Consider the following 21,541-nt stretch of genomic DNA (forward strand, 5'->3'; position numbering starts at 1 on the left):
GATACAATAATCTTGTCAGCAAATACAATTTATCATTGAGCCAAAGTCTGACTGACGGCTTCATAGGTTAAACAATTATTTATACACTGAATTGACGATGGATTTTCCCGTTTCCCGCGATAAAGACGAGGAACACACAGCGAGTGTGACCTGTTGGCAGGGGATGCTCACTCCTCCATGGCACCTGATCCCACCTCTGATGTTTTGAGGTCCATGTTTGCTCTGCTATTTCATATAGTTTTAAAGACTTTGATATTGAATACGGTTTGTTATAGTCCATATCCTTCATAAATGTGCATTATTATGACTTAGTAAAAATACTTTTTCACAATCATGGATTCCTTGGATTCATGTAACTGTTGGATTTGCTTTATCACGTTTAACTTTAAAATGTAAAAAAATATTAGCTCAAAATATATTTATTATCGTGAGGATTCTTTTACAAAACTCTGTATGAATAAAAGATTTCTAAGTTTGAATAATACTGACCAAATGAGAACTGATTCAACAAAAAAAAAATATATGAAGTCCAGGTACAAATTCTTTGCACTTTCACCACCGATTCTTTTGTCGACCTTTGCTCTTTTTGGAGTTCTTGCTCTTCCACTTGGGTACAGATTTCTCTTTAGTGGATGCGGATGCAGTAGGTTTCTGGTTTTCTTCCTCCTCCACATTTCCACTTGCTTGGACTGACTGACAACAGGAATCCACTTTGGATTCCAGGGATCTCTCCACCTGATCCATCTCACATCTTCCTTTTTCTATTTCAGACAGAACCTTCTGAGCTTGATCTGCATTCCTTTTTTTCTCTGAACTGACAGATCTATCCACTGCAGACTGTTTTTTCAGACTGTCTTTTGAAAAAGCACTTTTGTCATCTCCAACATGACCATGCTTATCTTTGTCAATTTTCTGATATGCATCATCAGTACTGCAAACATCTCCACCATAGTGTTTGTTCAGAACTTCTGCTTTTGCTTCTAAAGGTAAATCTTCACTTTTCCCCTTCACAGATTTCGACTTCTCCACCATCTGCTTTGTATTTGATAGACTCCCTGATTTGGTTTTACAAGCTTTAGGTATTCTTGAGGGAGTAATGTTCCCAGTCTTCCCATGATTCACTTTAGTGTTACTATTCCAGGGAGGTTTTGAGGTCTGTTTCAATTTTTCATCAGACTTGGAAAGCTTTCTGGACATTTTCAGTTTGGTAAATTGTCCCTCACTCTCACTGCTTTTGGATGTGGAGGATTTAGCAGAATTGTAGCGTTTCTTTGTAACATCAGAATGGTAGACGCCATCAAGCAAATCCTCAGGTCTCTTGACTTCGTACATACTTTTAAAAAGTCTTGCTCCATCGCTTTGACTGAGGCAGTAGTTATGTGGGTCCTCTGGTCTATTCATGGCTCTGTCTTCCAAAGCAAGATCATCCCTGGAAGTAAACACTTCTTGATCAGCATCAAGTTCCTCTTCCATCACCTCAGTAGCCTTCTCAATAGAAATTTTCTTTTCTGTATCATTAGGTAATTTGCAAGGAACTTCAACATTCTCTGCCACAGACAAATCACAATCATTGACTACTTCTGTGGGTGATTTACACATTTCAGCACCACTTTCTTCACTTACTAAAGAATCACTCTCTCGAACACACTCTGCATTGTTGCTAGATGAGACAACATTACATTGAACATTACCATGGTCCTGCTCCGATTTCAGCTTGGTGATGGATGTTACGTTAGGGAGCACCTGTTGTAACAGAGACAGGTACTCCTCTGGACTGCACCTCCCTTCCTCTGCTGCACTGAGGTCATGCTTCACACAAATATCTATCTTCTCCAGTTCTTCTACTGATGTGTCAAAGCTGTTGGCTGATATTATGGCACTATCTGCAGTCTGAATGGATTGATCTTTATCATCATCACTAACTTCGGTTTTTTTACTTTTCAAAGAACTATGCTTATCATCATCTGTCTTTGTACGAGTGTCTGAATCATTGGGTTGAAATTCTTCCAGGTTTGACCCAACTGGATGCCTGAATTTCAATGTCAATCCAGACAACAAATCAGCCACTTCTTTCTCCAATTTGGCTTTATTCTGCATCAAATTGAGATTTTTCAACTTTGCAGGCTGAGAAATTTCTGCACAACCAGAGGCAGGTGTGTTTGGTGGAACTTCAAACTTTGGTGACACTACATAATCTGGGCTGACCAATAAAGTACCTGGATCTGTCTCCAAGTGGCTATACTCAGGCTTGCTTTCCTCACAGCTCTTTTCTATGTAGTCCAACACCTTCTCATTAGCTACAGAATCTGAAAACTCAGCAAGTGGTGATCTATTGGCAGTTGTCAGCATTTCTTGCTCAGATTCCTTCCTTAGGAATGGACTACTGTCAATTTCTGTTTCTGTAAAACTGGATAAACTGGAAGTCATGTGCTCTGACCTGTCCTCAAACATCACCTGCTGTATGCTTGGATATATGAAATCTTGATTTTCTGATGCTCCTGCATCATTCAATTCACTAAATACTGGTAGTCTAGAAGACTCATCAGCTGTAATTTCATCTCTCGATACATTTTCTTGCTGAGCACTTTTAGACTCCATCGACAGTTCTGCCAAGTTTGGTATCATTTCGTCTACTCTCTCAGTTGAGCGTGACTGATGCTGTCCATTATTTGAATTAATGTCTGTTGGTTTGTTTTCTTCAAGGCTCAAAACATCAATACTGGACTGAATAATTTCATTAGCATATTCTTCCACCTCCTTGAACAAGTCTGAATCACTGGGAATTGTTACTTTCTTTTCTGATACAATGTCACGTTTGTCTGTTCTTAACCTGTTCTCATCTTCATCTTTGCTCTGTTTCATTGACATTTCACAAACCATTGATTCCTGCTCAGTCTTTGGTTTCTTCGATTCCCTTGACACACTATCATCTACTCTATCCTTCCTTTTATCATACAAGTCAGATTTTCTCCTTTCTTTTCCAGAATGGGATTCTCTCTCCTCAATCGCCTCCATGCCCTCTCTTCTACAAGCAGAAAGGTCAATCTCCCTGGCCTTCACAGATTTACCCTTCTTACACGGTGATACCTTCTTCCTATGTACCACATCAACTTGTGCAACAGCAGCTCCAGATTTGGACCCAGTTTCACCTCCTGCTTCGTGAAGATTTTCAGATATTACTGAGGATTCAGCACTTGGTACAGTTTGTTTTAGTTCTTTAGAGGTTTCACAGACATCTCTCCTGTCATGATTTTCTCCAAAGACTTTGTCAGCACTAGGTGTGTCAATCTTCTGTGTGTCATCTTCAGCAATCCTAGCAGGACATACAAGTATAGCACTAGATTCCTCAATAACATTTTGAACATTTTCTTCAATTTTGTCTTTTTTTTCTTGATTAGCACTAGATTTGTCAACTGGTCCTACATTGCCTCTTTCTTTAACTTCATCCTCAACCGAGACTGCTTTTTCTGCTTTAATTTCCTCAATTTGCTCTTCACCATGAATATCCGCCTCAATTACAATGTCTTTAGTCTTATGGTCAGCATCACATTTGTCAGTAACTTTCTCCAGGTCACCTGCAGCGTTCTCCCTCACAATGTCGATGTTTGGGTCTTTCTCTAGTCTCACGTCCCGACACATACCACTGGCCTCTCTTTCCCATCTTTTGGCTCTCCTGCAAAAAAATTTAAAAACATCTGAAACATTTGATATATCAATGAAGAATGTATACTTCTATATGTAGAATAACATTCCCACTCACAAAGAGATCTGTGTCTATTAACATATCAGACTAGGAAATAACCCATGTCATAATGAACTAGAAATGTCCAATAGGGACAAATACCCCCCGCTGGGTTTTTCAGAGAAGGTGCCAATTCAAAAATACTTTATGGATCTAGAGCTGTTCACAATTTACTTTAAAAAATTTGCAGTGAAATATAATTGCTCATCATGTTTCTTAATGAATGAAATGGAGGTGCAAACAAATGAAACATCAATACTAATACATTGTAATTCCATTGTAACATTTTTAAAAAAAAATTTTCATTTAATTTTTCTTTGTTACTGCATTGAAATAAAGTGCCACGCCACAGCATGATACGCCCGTCAAAAAAATACAAACACAATGTATCTTAAACAGTTAAAAGTGCAGGAAAATCATGTCAACCTTGATTTTTAGATTTCAATGATTTTTACACACCTTTAAAAATTTGTTTATCTATCTCCTGTGGTGTAGGCATTAATTATAACAAATACTGTATTGCATCATTAATAGATTTCCATACCTTGCCAAATGCCTACCATATTTAAAAATATCAAATTAGTCTTCACAACTTAATCTACACCTAATTAATTTTGGAAATAAAAGACTGACCAACAGCTCTACTTCTAATTCCCGAAGGATACAGATTAGACCATGCTCTGAAGAAATGAAAGAGATTCCTACATTGAACACATTAATTAATCTTTAACTGGATGCTTGTCTACTCATTACTCCCAGAAGATTATTGGATCTGCGCTATCTACCATAAAACATTTTTAAAAGATATAAAACATCAATGATTTTTTTTTTTGGATTTAATGTCAGACAGTTAATTGTTAATATGCAATTCATGTGGACATGCAGATTCCACCCCTACCACCATAAAATTAATTTTCAAGTTCATAATATTATTGTAATATCAAAATAGTTAATATGCAGTATCAAATTTGTTTTAATTACTTTTCATCAAATTCATTTTCAAACTTCGGCTACCTAACAAGAGCTATTTTTAATCCAACAGGCTTACCCATTTGGCCCAATACTCAAGGGATATATAGATAGCACCGATGCTCTTACAGCTACTCCTCACACTAAACTCATTAATTTCTCTCTCTAAATTGTCATGCAATTTTTTGTTATCATTCTTCTTGACCAGTGCTTGATAATTAAACTCATGGGAGTGGTGGAATTTCTCTAACATACTCTATATTTGTTATAGATTGCTGTCAAGTATATGCTAAAAAATAAGTATTTTCTTGATTTAACATTTTTCTAATAAGGTTAGTGCAATAATATTACATTATTCTGAATGTGTAAATGAAGAGAAAATATTTAATTGTTTTTTTTTAAATTCCACTTAAATTAAAGGTCACATGTACAGTGACCTTGAAATAAGTCGCGACACACCTTTTACCTAAGATGCATAAACTGGCCATGTTTGATGATTCTAAGTCTTATAGTTTTCTAGTTATGGCTGGACAGGATTTTTCCATATTTGGCTATAACTTTTTAATTATAGGTCAGAGCAACATACTTTTTGTGCGCGACACACCTTCTACCCAAGATGTATCAGATGACAAAGTTTGATAACTCTAGGCCTTATAGTATTAAAGTTATGAGCCGGACACGAGAAAAGCTAACAGACGGACGGACGGACAGCTAGACAGACAGACAGACACGAAGCCTATAACATAATAAAATTTGTCTTAAAGGCAGAGATTTTTTACCGGGTGGTAAATTCCAGGTGAGGGAGGAGCTTATTTTGTACAGGTGTGAATGCCTTGGGGGCTAGCAGTCTACCTGTGGTCATCTGTCTCATAATCCCTATACACAGGAAGTGATTTAATACACAGTGAAATACCCCAGGTGTCAAACCTTACCTGTGTTGGTGATTTTGAGAGAATTTTCAAATAAGTAGTAACAGTTTTTTTTAATTGTATATTGATTTAACAGTCTCCTACCCATGTAAAAAGATTATTATAATATCATACAATAAGTTAAAATATTAAAACAAAGATTGTGTTCGACGTAAATGCAAAGCAATGTATTCATGTATTAATAAGAAGAGAAAAAAACAAGTCCTGTGACAACCAAATTAGACTAAAATAATTCAATTATCCCCAGGATCCAATTTATGAATTGAATGAAAAGAGAGCTGTGTTAACTACGTCTCGCTGATAAAATATCTGGGTCTGTCCTTACCTTGATAAAGCTTTGTCACCATGAAACATGTTAAAAATAATGATTGTAAATTCTTATTTGATTAAAAAGGGAAATTTAAATAAATTAAGTGACCCATGATTAGAAACATTTTATTTTCTAATTTAATAACCTTATGCAGTACTTCTCTCAACTGAATTAATAACATTTCACTTTAGATTTATCATTTAGCATAGTACAATATTAAAATTAAAATATATCAAAATTCATTTGAAAAAAAAAATATGTTCCAAAGTTTTATTTTTTTTTAATGCATCTTATATTATAATCCTTTCAGATATTAATACTAAAGTGATATTTCATTCATACATTATAATCTAAAAATGTTCATGGTTATACAGTTTCTGTATACTATGTTCTGATCAGTAAACATCAAAGGATCAAAAGTTAATTAGAAGGTCAGTAAGAGTCCCAAATAAGATGTTCAGGGTATACACAAGGACCAGTTAGTAACTGTCAATCAAGTACCAGCATCCAATGATGGACCTTTATGGACTTGATTGACTGGGCTACTCAGACCAGGTATTTTTGAAGGCGGTGCTTAAAATCTCTGCCTTTAAGACGGGCGTATAAAAATATATTGCAATTATGTGTTATGTCACTCTGCAAACTGATTGTTGAAAAAAAAAAACATTATACAAAATCAAATTAATCTTGATATATCAATTTGAAATGCATTTTGAAAATAAAGAACTGGTCATCCAGTAATGAAGTGTTTTGACAGACAATAAATTACAATTAAGAGAATAAGAGAAGAGAAATCTTTAATTCTTGTGCCTTATTCCCTGAAGATTTGATAATACACACACACTTGTTAATAGACATGACTAAACAACTTCCAACAAAAACTCATTAATTTATCTTTAACTGGATGCATGTCCAGTCATTATTACCCAGGAGACAAATGAAATTACATTATCTTCTGTGCAATGTAAAAACTGTTTTTAACACTTGATGTTTCTTTTTTTTTGAGTTTTTATGAGTAGTTTTAAGCTGTAGTTCACGTTTTTGTACAGATATTCTAGATTCTATGTCTCAAACCTTATACATGAGCCAAAATGAACAAGTAAATTAAAATTTTAAAAAACCTGTAAAATGCAGAAAAATGAACAAAAAGAGTTGAAAATTCCAGGAGCACAACTTCATATGGTAAATAATAATTGTACAAATTTTCAGATTAATCCTTGCAATAGTTTCTGAGAAACGGTCCAAACAAAACCACAAAATAAAAATGGAAAAACACCTGTAAAATTCAAAATAATAATCCAATCAAGATGAAAAATATCAGGTGCACAACTTCATATGGTGAATAATATGTGTACAACTTTTTCAAACAAATCCTTCCAATAGTTTCTGAGTAATGGTCCGGACAAAGTCTCGTCTACAGACAGACGGACATGGTGATTCCAATATACCCCTCTAAACTTCGTTTGCGGAGGGGGGGGGGGGGGGTATAATAATTTAAGTAGCATTGTTTTCTTTAAACTCTGTACAATTCTCAGTTAACTTTGGACTTGCACTTAGGCATGGCATTCTTGATGTTACATAATTAGCTTCTGAAATTTACATAGCTTTTCTTCACTGTTGAAATATACATGGGTTAGAAATTTGGCCAAATGTCAAACTAGTTGCAAATAGCCAATAGCAAGATTTCATATAACAAAGAGGTGGGGCTTAAGTCCTCTCATTGTTGTCAACAACAATTTAAAGCTCCTGAACTTTAAAAACTTCCTATATCCTTATTATAAGGCCACACCAATTCAATATCTTGGTCGCCGGACCCGCGCGCATGTAATTTACAACTTTCCAAAAAATAATATTAAAAAAAATTCCCGTATCCGGATTATTTTGTTCCGTTTTCCGCATCATTTTCGACTCTTACTTTTATTTTTTTCATTCCAAGTCACGGTTGCGTTTTAAATCAAGGCTTTCAAAAACGCACGTGTCTATTTCTGAATTACATTGATCGTATCACAATTCTTTCGCGCCAGATTGTCACTGTATTCTAGTAAGGAGCAGAGAAATATATGAAGACTGCCTGTGTTCGTGGTAAAAATTAGTGATCAGGAAGGAGGGGTTATAATGTAAACACTGTTACTAATTTTAAATTGGGAACGTTCTTCGAACTAATTGAAAAATAAGTTTACTGTTTATTCGAAAGACAGATTCGATCGTTGAAAAACGTTTACGTGAAAACCAACAAACCCAATTCATTTTTGCAGACAATGCTGATATCGATGTTTCAGAAATATCTACTACGCTTCAATGTAAGTTTGAGCAATTAATCATAACTCAAAAACTTACATTATCTTTGAATCTTTGTTTAAAGCATCTTTATTATGTTTATAAAATACTGCATAAAACTGCTTTGTCTAGCAAACCTAGAAGTGTTTGTAGCAAGCCTTATGAAATTGATATTATTTATTAATTGATTATAAATTAAGAAGCAGTGATATTATGTCAAATGAAATTTCAATTTTGTTCTTTTGCACTATTGTCCTGAAAGGACATAACTTTGTAAAAACTTATTTGAATCTGACTTTTCATAAAACATTGAATAGGTGTATGGTCAAGACACAGATTATAGAAAAAACAGGGATTGTTGAGGGAAGTGTTTAAGACCTACACAGTTCAAGATATTATTGTTTGTGACCAAAACATAGATGTGTCTACACTCTACAGTGATGAAAAGGTAAGTAGAGGGGATGTTTTATTACTTTTTTTGGTTTGAATTGCAGTTTCAGATACTTACAAGCTTAAATTTATTTAAGATGGATATATTGTCAGACTGCTTGTTCAAAAATGAAATTTGTTGCAGGAGAAGCTATTAATTCGATTAAAAGAGAATCATTAACATACCTGGTACCAGACGACACAGAGGATCCAGGAATAGTAGTAAAGGAGGCCATAAACTGCACAGTTATTTTGCAACTACTTTAAAGCACTACCTTCCACCTGTGTGTCCATTGCTGAAGTACTGAAAATCTACTGGATGATATACACCCTTATATTTCTGTTTTTTATGAACAATATTCAATTATTCAACCTTCATTTCAATTCTGTGAAAATATTCACGGAGACCTTAGAACTTTGGGGGAAGATATTCTGCCCAAGAGGTTTAAAAGATACAGTGTTGTGAATTGGACATTTACATGATGTATGATTCCTACTTGAATCACTGTGAATTGAAATAAACAGTTTTTTAAAAAATAAAATATTATCGCTCGCCTCTTTTCATTTTACATCGCTCCTACGTTTTTAAATTTCAGATTTTTAATTTTAAAATTTTCAAATCGCTCGCTCGCCCCAATTTTTTCTGTCAAAAATCCGAAGACCAAGAAATTAAATTGGTGTGGCCTAACGGCAGTTTTACATTAAAAGAATTTCTTTTTATTTCCTCATAACAATATTCACATAGACATTATTACTAGAACAGGTACCTTTGGTTTCTAGCCTGCCATCTTTTCTTTTCCTTTGCACTATTACTACCAAGTTTTGGCAAGTGACTGAAAAGAGAAAAACAAAGCTTATTTTTACTTAAAAAAAAAAAACTATTTAAAAAATGAAATTATTATAAATAATTTATAAAAATTTTTTTTTGCTACAGCAGAACTCTGTTATAAAAAGTCAATGGGACCTATGCAATATTTTGCTATATCCTTTATTTGTTACCATGGTTATAAGAATGTAAGAAATTTATTAAATTTATAAAGCTGGGGATTCACGATGATCAAGATGACTTTACAATATATGTGAATTCGCAATATCCGTATTGGTACTAAAGGAGTCTTATTGTAATGATTCCAGAGAAACACAAAAGCTATTCTCATGATGTCTTCAACATATTAACTGATAACTAAGCTGATATGATGAAACTGTGTAAGGCAAAGCCTTAGAAGGTATTGTGCATCCCTAGAAGTAACCTCTAGGTAACTATGGTCTGGGTAGGACTTATATTTACTTCTGAATCTGCGAACTATATCACTACAATCATCTTCATAATGCAAGATCCAGCATCTAAAGCTGCATGCTCTCAGATGTCTCATCAATTAAGAAATAAGGCATCATTTACTTTTATTGGGGTGTAAATACAAGTTGGTCATGTGATCCAGAAGGATCCTGAGGAGAGCCAAAGAGTAAGCTGTAAGCTGTAACTTAGGCCTTTGTGTGATAAACTCTTAACTCTAAACTCAAATTAACACTGGAACCTATCTTGTCAAACCTTGACTTACTCTGCTATCCAGGGAGGAGAGAAGAGAAGCTCAGCGTGGTACCGACAGTGTTCAATCCAAACTACGAACTGAAAAAGCCAAGCATTTTACATGATTTATTTACTGTCAACAGTCATAGACAAAATAACTTTACTATTTGTAAGCATTAGCCTTTTCATGATAACTGTGAAAATACTCTTTTGCAGGGAAAATTAATTATCAGTTTTTGCTGATAGACAATTCAATTATGCATCTTTAAAAAATTCTTTTACATCATATTTTACAAAAGTATATCACTTTGCTCTGCAAAAGAGTAGTACTACAATTTTTTTAATACACTGGTATATCATGTTTTTTAATTGAGTGATACAAACTATCATAATTGTGTTTAGGTAGCACATTATATAAATATTAATGCAGTTGAGTGTAACATTGAGAGTTTTCACCCTTTGAAAACCAAATTCTGAACAAAATGACAATGGGCCAGCTTTACTATCATCCTGTACACAAACAAGCTCACCTTGCGTTTGACGGCGATTTTGTACTGGTCTAGTATGGCCGACTCTATGATTTTCTGGTCCACATTCAGCAGGCCCAGTTTATAGATGAGGTGTTTGGCTGGAACTACCTCCCCTTGTGCCGTCTTCTGTAGAACAAATTCCAGATAGTCCTCCGGTTCTACTTCTGTAGACTTAGTCTTCTCTCCTTTCTGTGCCTTTTTGGTCTCATGATCTGGGGATATAAAGATTTTCATGAAGTATATGTTTAACACAAAACCTTCATCATCAATTTTTATATCAAATCTTATAAACACAGAGCTTAGATATAAGCATCCACAGTCAACTAACCTGGTTTATCCCCCTTCTCTTGCTTCTCAGAGGTCTTTTCTTCATTCTGTTGCTTGCTGATATTTTGCTCCTCTTTTCTTTTGCCCTCACCATCCCCTTTACCCTGAGAGGACCTCTGAGATATCTCCTCCACTCCTTTGCCCTCTTTGTCCTGTTGCTTGCTGATATTGTCCTCCTTCTCCTCACTGCCCTGATCATTTCTTTTATGCTGTGAGGACCTCTGAGATAGCTCCTCCACTTCTTTGCACTCTATGTCCTTTTGTTTGCTGATATTTTCCTCCTTCTCTTCACTGCCCTGATCATCCTCTTTCCCCTGTGAGGATCTCTGAGAGAGCTCCTCCATGTTGATAGACGTGTCCTCCTCCGACAGAAGCATGCTGATTTCCTGGACCTCTGAAATCTTCCTGTTCCTCACTTCCTCTGGAATCACATTCTCCCCTGAGCCTTGTTTACTTGTCAGTTCTTCTGAACCTACTGTCCCCTCGGCTCCACTATCTGTCTTTTCAGCTTTGCTTATATTGGTCCCATCCAGATCTCGGCACACAGACTCCATCATGGCTGCCGTGACTGCCAGGTCACTTCCACAATGAGGCTCAGGTTGACCTTTGACCTCCTCATCAATGATCACAATACTCTCAGACATGGATTGTTTGGGCTGTCCTTTCTTTCCTTCTGAAACCTCATCCGAGTCCTCTACATGGATGACTTCAATACTTCCAGACGAATCAAAAGGTTTTTCTGGACTTGACTCAGTTCTCTCTTCTTTAACTGGACTTGACTCGGATGAATCAACTATGATTGGACTGGACTCGGATGACCCTAGTCTTATAGGACTTGACTCGGACGATTCTACTATGATAGGACTAGACTCGGACGATTCCACTCTAACAGGACTAGACTCGGATGTCAAGTTTATTCCGACAGAACTCGACTCAGATGATTCCGCTCTGACAGAACTTGAATTGGATGAGTTTGCTGCTTTCTCAGGACTGGATTCCTGGACCACTGAGATGTTTTCCCAGGCAGAGTTATCCATTCCTGCAGGTCTCTTGATTTCCAAGTCCTCCCTAACCACAATGAATGAACCCGCACCCTCATCCTCAGCCTGATCTGCTGAAAATGACAGTACTACATTAAGCTGGACAATAACTGAGGATTTCAACAATGTCTAGTGAATCAGGAAATATTCATTTAGTATGCACAATAAATCAACTATGGCAGACCTTTGTTAATTTTTTTTTAAAATCTAATATTTAAAATATTTTTTTCCTTTATTGTACATTTTTGTGTAGTCACAGCAGATAAAAAAAAATCCTCAAGCAAGAGTGACACACAATTTAATAAATCTTGTCCTACTTAAAATTTGTAAGCGCCTTTCTAGTTGTGTATTAAGGCCGTACACTCACTGGTAACTTCCTCTGGACAGATATCCACACAGGTTCCCGAGGTGTTATGTACGACAGGTGGTATGTTTCTACTATCCACGGCTTCCTCTGTCGTGACCGCCCGACCCTCACCCTCCTCCCCCGGGAACACATCCGCAGTGACCTTGTCACCCCCCTCCTCTGGGGTTAAGTTCTCTGGGGCAGTGGTAGTGTGCTCTGCCAGCTCTCCTTCCTCAATGTGTTCTATCTCTGACGACGTGTTGACGTCTTCTTCGCTCTCCAACTCTGCATCAAGTGCACCACCTATTTATCATCAAAAAAAAAAAATTAAGTTAAATATGAAACTGCAATATTATCAATATATCAAAACACTAGAAATATGTCCATAGGACATGAATGCCCCGCCGAGGATATATCAGTAAAGCAACATGAAAATTTGTATGTGTTTAAAATTTGATCAGAATATCCAGAATAGTGATGCAGCTGAATTGCTTGTTTGGAAAATATTTGTCAGATCCAGCATCCGAAGCAAGTCTGGTAGTGTCCATCCCTAGATGCATCATCCATGCAAGTTTGGTTCAGGTAGGGCTTATAGATACTTGGGAATAAAAATATAGGTCAGATCCATCATCCGAAGCAAGTCAAGTAGTGTCAATCCCTAGATGCATCACCCATGCAAGTTTGATTCAGGTAGGACTTATAATTACTTGGGAATGAAAATATAGGTCAGATTCAGCATCCGAAGCAAGTTTGGTGGTGTCCATCCCTAGATGAATCATCCATGCAAGTTTGGTTCAGGTAGGACTAAAAGTAACTTGGAAATAAAAATAAAGGTCAGATTCAGCATCCGAAGCAAGTCTGGTAGTGTCCATCCCTAGATGCATCATCCAAGCAAGTTTGGTTCAGGTAGGGCTTATAGTTACTTGGAAATGAAAATATAGGTCAGATCCAGCATCCGAAGCAAGTCTGGTAGTGTCCATCCAAAGATGCATCATCCATATAAGTTTGGTTCAGGTAGGGCTTATAGTTACTAAGGAATGAAAATATAGGTCAGATTCAACATCCGAAGCAAGTCAGGTAGTGTCCATCCCTAGATGCATCATCCATGCAATTTTGGTTTAGGTAGGGCTTATAGTTACTTGGGAATGAAAATATTTCTCAGATCCAGCATCCGAAGCAAGTCTGGTAGTGTCCATCCCTAGATGCATCATTCATGTAAGTTTGGTTCAGGTAGGGCTTATAATTACTTGGGAATAAAAATGTACGTCAGATCCAGCATCCGAAGCAAGTCTGGTAGTGTCCATCCCTAGATGCATCATCCATGCAAGTTTGGTTCAGGTAGGGCTTATAGTTACTTGGAAATGAAAATATAGGTCAGATCCAGCATCCGAAGCAAGTCTGGTAGTGTCCATCCAAAGATGCATCATCCATGAAAGTTTGGTTCAGGTAGGGCTTATAGTAACTTGGGAATGAAAATATAGGTCAGATCCATCATCCGAAGCAAGTCAGGTGGTGTCCCTCCCTAGATGCATCATCCATGCAAGTTTGGTCCAAGTAGGGTTTATAGTTCCTTAGGAATGAACCTGCTCTAAAAACTTTAACCTGGTCACTCATCTGGAAAATGTAGGTCAGATCCACCATCCGAAGCAAGTCTGGTAGTGTCCATCCCTAGATGCATCATCCATGCAAGTTTGGTCTTAGTAGGGCTTATAGTTTCTTAGGAATGGACTTGTTCCTAAAACTTTTACCTGGTCATTCGTCTTGAAAATGTCAGTCAGATCCAGCATCCGAAGCAAGTCTGGTAGTGTTCATCCCTAGATGAACCATAGCTCTCATCAATATCTATCACCATATGAAGTTTGATGAAAATATCTTTCAAATTGATAGTGTCTTTGAAACTTAGCTTTGAACAGAGCTAAACACAAAGTGTGACGGAAGGACGGAAATCGGACATGACAAACACTATATGCCCCGGCCATATTCATGGCGGGGCATAAAAATGAGTTTGTGAAACACTTTGCCCCCATGGTAGCACAATTCTGGGGTGGATCGTAGACTGAAGTTGTATGTACACTCACTTACCCCTGACAGCTCAATAGTTTATGGGCTAGGTTTCAGTTGCCAACAGACAGACAGAAAGACAGAAAAGAGACAGACAGGACAAAAACAATCTTTCAATTGGGGGGCATAAAAACTCGGTGATTGGTCAACAAATCAAGTTTTTGAATACTACATGCATTAGTATCATCTTAAAATTGTACTTTTGGTTAAAAAACAAATTCTCCTGGTAGAGAACTGCTCACTATAGTAATCTATCTTTATGGATAATACATTTTAAAACTGTTGATCTATTGGTAGATGATGTACCTAATGCCCTGGATATTTTGGAAGAAACTGAAGAAATCCAACCCCTGAACATGATAACAATGGGTTTGAAAAGCTGAAATAAAACAAAAGTATATTTATTATAACATCATTTTCATGCAGACAATTTTCAAAATTCCATATACATTTTTTATATATGGGGTTGAACAAGTCTGCCTCTAATCGTTGATGCTAAAGCCATCATAATTTATTGAATAAATTAAATGGCAATCAACATATGCAGTTTATTGACATACACAGCACTAACTATCTCTTGATTTAGCTATATTGCTTGATTTATCTTGACAGTTATAGCTTTACTAAGGTATTCAGAATAGCACAATAAAATTTTTATAAAATTAAATGCAGTTTTTCAAAAAAAATTAAATGTTTTTGTGAGAAATAGACAACAAGTTTCAATTTTCTATCATTCCAATCTTCATTTTATCTATTGATTTCCTGTGTTTTGATTGGACGAGAACACGTTCCAGAAAATTTTTTACACATCAATAAATTCTTTCAATCAGAACTACATGTACTTTCTTGATGACACTACTAGGTTAGCAGTTATTTCTGGGTCTGTTCTGGCTATATAATCAAATGAGTACAAGAAACTTTAAATTTAATTAGGGCTTAAACAAAACTGGAAACATATTACACTGCCTAACAGATGGACGCCGTGAAAATGTTTTTGTCACGAGTGTGAATTTTAAAAATCTCTGTCTCAACGTTCATACGTAGAAAATAAGCTCATTCTGTATCGTTTTGACAGGGAAAAGAAACGTACGTCAACATGGTCAAACTCTTGCCCTATTAGCATCAAATTCATATTTACTTTCTATACTGTTCCTCAATATTTAAATAAACAAGTGCAAATTGAAGGAGTCTTCGGTCTGCAACTTTCACTATGAGAGTTGTTGTCTATGTCAACATGGCCATGGTCAAAGACGAACAATTTTGAAGTAAACTCGTAATTACGATATTTGTTGACTTAAACAACATTCGATTAGTTGTTATAAGTTTATTTATCGATTGTTTTGACAATTTAAGTAGAACTCTATCGAAATTCATCTCGATTACATTCCTTTACGGTAAAATGTATTCCTACGCCGTCCAGAAATAACGGATTGTATGGAGGCCTCAAAGAGAAATAATTTGAATATTTTATAAAAATTCGATATTGAGTTATACGAAGTAAACGTTCTTTTTGAAAAATTTATTGATGTGTAAACTCTTGACATTTTACTCACAAACTTAACATAAAAGTGCTTCGCTTTTTATTTAGTTTGTGAGTTAAATGTCAAGAGTTTACACATCGATAAATTTTTCAAAAAGAACGTTTAATCCTATATTACAATCCATAATGGGCTTTCTAAAGAGTAATCAAACCATAGGTAGTTTTTATCATCATCATTGTGATCGTTTGAATACTTTCATGCAAAAGATGCATTTCCTTGGTTGGATAACTGTACATCAAAGAGACACAATATAACATGTGAAAATTACATTCCTTATTTTCAGGTGAGTTCAAAGCTGGACACTTTCACTGCATGTTTATAAGCACAACTCTTAAAGCATTATGAAATGTACTAGAGATTCATGCAATGGAAATTTTTTTGTAAGTTTTGACCCACAGTGCATCGCTTCATACACAAAAGCTAGCTAAACACCCATTCTCAGAATAAGTCGATTTTTTCAAACAGAGTTTGTGAAAATAATATTTTTTGTTTATCTTTATGATTTTGGTTTAATTTTATACCTTTGTATTTCACCTGTTTGTTCACAAAATTTGAACACTCGGGTAAAATAAATGTAAAAGATATGAATACATAAGTAACACCCATCAAAATTACAGGTAACTTACGTTGCCACATTTACATTTAATGATAAACCTGAGAATTTCTGAGAAGAATTAATAAAAATAAAGAAAATGTATGTTTTGTGGGAAGTTGAAATACTTTCCTTCGAAAAATGTCCTAAACTTAATCAATTTAAAGTATTTACGATAACACAAACCAATTAATGTATAACACCAATTGTTCATTACAAAAACTCTTTTTCCGTTCATCTTTTGAGTTAAAACAGAACTTTGAGTATTATCATTATTAGAAACCGAATAAATGAAATGTTTGATTAAATCATATTCAATGCAATTCCAAAAACACAGATTTCTTAAAGCTAATATCAAAAGAGAAATACAGAATATCATTACTGTAACGTGGGTATGTCTTTTAACCACAATGAACCACAAAGAACCACAATGAACCACAATGAAACCACAATGAACCACAAGGACATGTTAATTTGATTTAATGAATCTATATATGGTTTATATGTATTTTTAGTAAAGATGTTAACCGGGTACTCGTTCGAACGTCCGAGTACCGAATACTAAAATCTGTTGCATCTAAATGGCCGTTATTGCCTGTGGCAGTATTTATACAGTAATTACCGTGACCAAGCACCTGCTACCTACCTGGCTTTTCTCACCTTCGACTGTCCTCTGCCCTTATGTTTAGTTTGATAATTATTTGTTTAAGGTCTGTTATGTTTAAAGAAATTAGATAATTTCGTCCCCCTGAAGCGGTAAATTATCGGGGAAAGAAACAGACGATATTGTACGTGCGATTGTTGATATAGATGCGTTTGGTTACGTGCTAATTTAATTTATTACAAATGGTTGAATGCAAAGGCTTTAAAATTCTTATGTCCATCGTTGCACCGAACTACACATACCGTCTCGTAATTTTTTGAAATCTAGGATGGAAAAGTGTATGAAGATTGTAAATCCGCTCTGTTATAGAACTTGATCAAGTTGATACTGTACATGTAGCTCTGACGACTTATCACTTGGACGACAATCGCATGAAAGAGTTACATTACAATTAGGGAACAGATTATATATTTTAAACAAAACCACTGTAAACCATTACTAATTTTATTTCTCGTATTTATCTGGTGAATAAATTGAACTGAAAAAAAAAAATGTTAAATTAAATTTCCTCAGGCACAAAGTGATTGTAATTGTTACATGTACAACACATTTACAGATAAAACTCCCATCAGACCATGTGATTTTATTTCTACAAGAGTTTACCATGTTTTACAGTTATCAAATTACCTTTTTCATATTTATTCAGACATTTACCGAGTATCCAAGTACTTGATTGGAAAAACGTCCGAGTAACCGAGTATTAAAAATTGACGGATTTGACATCCCTAATTTTTAGTCATCTGAGTCACACAGGTGACCTATTTCTTTCTGTTATTGTCCGACGTTGTGCTTCTTGTCCGTTTGTTTCCTTACCAGCTCCTTTTCTTTACAGGTTATCCAATTTCAACCAATTTTGGTTATATACCCCTGAATCTTTCATTATTGGGGCTAAAAATGGAAGTCAATATGCTTGGTTTAGTGCTATGGTACATTTAATATGACCTTTTTGCACTAATTTAAAAAGAGTGTTTTGATTTATTGCATCTTTGAAGATTTCCACACAATATTGTAATCCAAATACATAAAGGGTTGTTTTTCTAATGACACATACATATACATATTTGACCTCCATTTTTAGCCCCCATAATGAAAGATTCAGGGATATATAACGTTTGCCCTGTCCATCTGTCTGGTTTTGGTCCCACACCTCAGGCCCTGTGGGTAAGAGTTTTGAAATCCAAAAGTTTTGCTCCCCTTTACCTATAGATACTTTTTACCCTGCCAAATTGGTTGAAATTGGATAAGCTGTTCAAGAAAAGGAGCTGATAAGGAAACAATCGGACAAGAGGCACAACGTCGAACAATAACAGAAAGAAATAGGTCACCTGTGTGACTCAGATGTCTAAAAATACATTTAAACCATATATAGATTCATTAAAATTAAATTAAGATGTCCTTGTGGTTCATTGTGGTTTCATTGTGGTTCATTGTGGTTCATTGTGGTTCCTTGTGGTTCATTGTGGTTCATTGTGGTTAAAAGACATACCCCTGTAACGTAGATTACAGGGTACACAACGTAGATTACAAAAAACATCATTTACTATTCAAGTTAACCGTAAAATACTAAAATTTTTGAATATATGAATGATCTTTGATAGACAAAAGACTATAACCAGCAAAATTTAAAAATATTTCCCTATACTTTGTCAATATTGATGTTTTCGATATCTCTTTTATCTGAGATAAAACGTAAGCTACGTTATCGATATTCTTTGTTTCTTTATTAATCATATGTAGCAAGATTTAAATCTTCAGCATTAAAAATTTCTGAATAAAATGATGAAATTACTTAGTAGATAGAGATTTTCATGTATATAAATCATCACTTGATAAGTTATAGACAAGCAAGCAAAGAACGTAGCTTACAATACTATGACTGCTTGATTACATATTGTTCGTGCCGACAATTTTCAATGATTACAATTTACGAAGGGTGAACTTATGTAACATATGATCTAGAGCATTTGAATTAAATCAAAATTTATTTTAAAGATTTAATTTCTAACCTTCAAAATTGGATTAGGACAGATATTTTATTGTTTCTTTTTTCAACGTTGAAATCCGCAGTTTAACAGCTTTAGCGGGCGTGCCGTCCAGTCAGAAGCGGTAGATGGTCATATACAGTGCAAAAATATAACCAACATCACTATAATTTCATGAAAAAGAATCTATACTGCTTGACTCTTACATTTTATTTAAGAGGACGGCAACGTAGATTACGCAACGTAAATTACATCCTGTCTATTAGTAGGTAGAATAATAAATTTTGTACTGACTACCGTAATTGTTCGATCTACAAATAACCATACACACAATGTATTATAAAATAAACACACAGAAATCTAGATATATTTACCATAATAGTTTTTTCATGATCACGTAGCTTACACTCTTAAAACAACGGATCAAAGATACAGGTTGCAGATGCTCGTACGAGATATTTTGTCCCCTGTGTATTTTGATTCAAATTTTAATTGACAGATACATAAAATTTAATTAATTTTTTAATGTTTATATGCGAGGTAAAAGATATTTAAGACTGAAAAAGACACATTTATAATCGGCAACGTAGCTTACATACTTTTAAGCGACATTAAATCAAGTTGAAAAATGAATTCGGAATATGGTCGTAAACATTTCAGTACTTATTTAAAATAAATGTCTGCATATGTGTCATGAAACTAAGATGTAATGAAGAGCTCTAGAAACATACAGATGATTTTATAAATGCGGAAACTTAAGATACCCTATTGACAACACGCAAAAATTGACATAATTGTTAGGTTTTCTGCTTTGTATTTTTGAAAATATCGATTTCTGAAGGAGTTTTAGTTCTCAGCCTGTGAGTATAGTTACATATGAATGCAAAAGATCACATAAAATGTTTTAAATACGTCATATTTTTCAAGTAGGGCGAGGAGACATGAATTTAGTCAAAATGACCACTTATTCTGAGAATGGGTGTAAAGCAACTATTTCACGAAAATGACAACAAAAGTTAAACAAATAATAAACTTGTCGTGATTTAATGGATTTATTGCAGAAAAATAGTCAATAAAACGGTTCCTTATTAAATCAGCCTTATCAGGCTTCAGTTTGGTATTAGCAATATACATATAGGACGTCATGTGTCTTCAGAGTCTTAGCTGCATTGAATGTCATGTGTGGTTTGACAAGCCCAACCTAAATGTAATCTGTATATAGGTATCTGTAGAGCTTAATGCCCTAATGGTCGCACCATTAACATATTTTGGACCCATGGGGCTTTCAAAGAAAATTGATTGATTGTATATTGTTTAACGTCCTTCTCGAGAATTTTTCACTCATACAGAGACGCCCCCACTTGCTGGTGGAGAGCTGCGAATTTTGTCCTACACTTAAAACTTGGGCCATTGAGCAGGGAGGGATCTCTTTAGTGCCTGCACCTACTGCGACACATGACTTTGCCTTATGTGGTCTCATCCGATTCAGGACCGGTCTCCACGTCCGGCTGTGGGTTTTGATTCAAAGAAGACATAATATGGTGATAAATATATACAGTGATATAAAGTAGATATTCTGGATTGCATCTTATATATCTTTCCATTTGAAAAAGCCCTCATTTACAAAACCCATTAATTTAATTCGATAAAACTGTAAAATCAAACAAAACATATAGAAAACAAATCATGTTTGAGGGAAATCAAGTCATACCAGGGACCTATATACTAAAGTTAGTATATAGGTCCCTGGTCATACCATGCAATGTTGCACTCGTACACGACGTTATTTTATGGTGTTGTTTATTTAAATAATGTGTTTTAGTCTCTTCAGTAGTTAAAGTAACGTTTTCTCAAAAATATTTTCTAATGTTCACTCATGAAACATACTCAAATTGCAATAATGAAGACAAATAGTTCGTGTTTACCTCAAACAAATTTCCCCGTGAAATCAATGTCGCAATTTGCCGCCAAATGTCTGAAGGCGTCGATTCGAAAAGCGCTAAAAATCCTTTCGGATAATCTTGGAACATAAATTTATTTAAAAACTAAAACTATATAATTTTCGATTTGAAATGGTTTGATGTACTTAAAAAGTATATTGCACTATAAATTGAATACACTAAGCTAACTTTGTTTTATGTAGGTAAGATTTTAATATTGTTTAGCCTTTGTTTAGAAAATTAATTTTGACATTTACCCTATGTTAGATAGGCCTATACAGCGTGCGTACAGTTTCTAGTTGAAGTGCTCTTAGATCAAATAGAAAGCCTTTTT

The 21,541-nt window shown here is 35.1% G+C and overlaps 1 protein-coding gene across 1 annotated transcript; it reads right to left on the minus strand.

Moving 5' to 3' along the window:
- Positions 1-347: 347 nt before the first annotated feature.
- Positions 348-21,250, minus strand: LOC134253146 (uncharacterized). The gene is made up of 8 exons (XM_062735656.1): positions 21,193-21,250; positions 14,795-14,867; positions 12,449-12,730; positions 11,043-12,152; positions 10,715-10,926; positions 10,216-10,283; positions 9,424-9,489; positions 348-3,673 (listed from the first exon to the last, which is right to left on the minus strand). Exons 2-8 carry the CDS (start codon positions 14,844-14,846, stop codon positions 553-555), a joined length of 4,911 nt encoding a protein of 1,636 aa, XP_062591640.1. The 5' UTR covers positions 14,847-14,867; positions 21,193-21,250; the 3' UTR covers positions 348-552.
- Positions 21,251-21,541: the final 291 nt, after the last annotated feature.

The sequence above is a fragment of the Saccostrea cucullata genome, unplaced genomic scaffold (genome assembly GCF_032062105.1).
Source record: "Saccostrea cucullata isolate Sc308-1 unplaced genomic scaffold, CSIRO_AGI_Scuc_v1 ctg5242, whole genome shotgun sequence".
Taxonomy (NCBI): domain Eukaryota; kingdom Metazoa; phylum Mollusca; class Bivalvia; order Ostreida; family Ostreidae; genus Saccostrea; species Saccostrea cuccullata.

Coding starts and splice junctions, on each gene's coding strand:
- LOC134253146 (XM_062735656.1), bottom strand. CDS start 14,846: ATGTTCAGGGGTTGGATTTCTTCAGTTTCTTCCAAAATATCCAGGGCA. Junction 10,284..10,714: donor AAATCGCCGTCAAACGCAAG/GTGAGCTTGTTT, acceptor TGGCTTTTTCAG/TTCGTAGTTTGGATTGAACA. Junction 3,674..9,423: donor TGGCAGGCTAGAAACCAAAG/GTACCTGTTCTA, acceptor ATTTTTTTGCAG/GAGAGCCAAAAGATGGGAAA.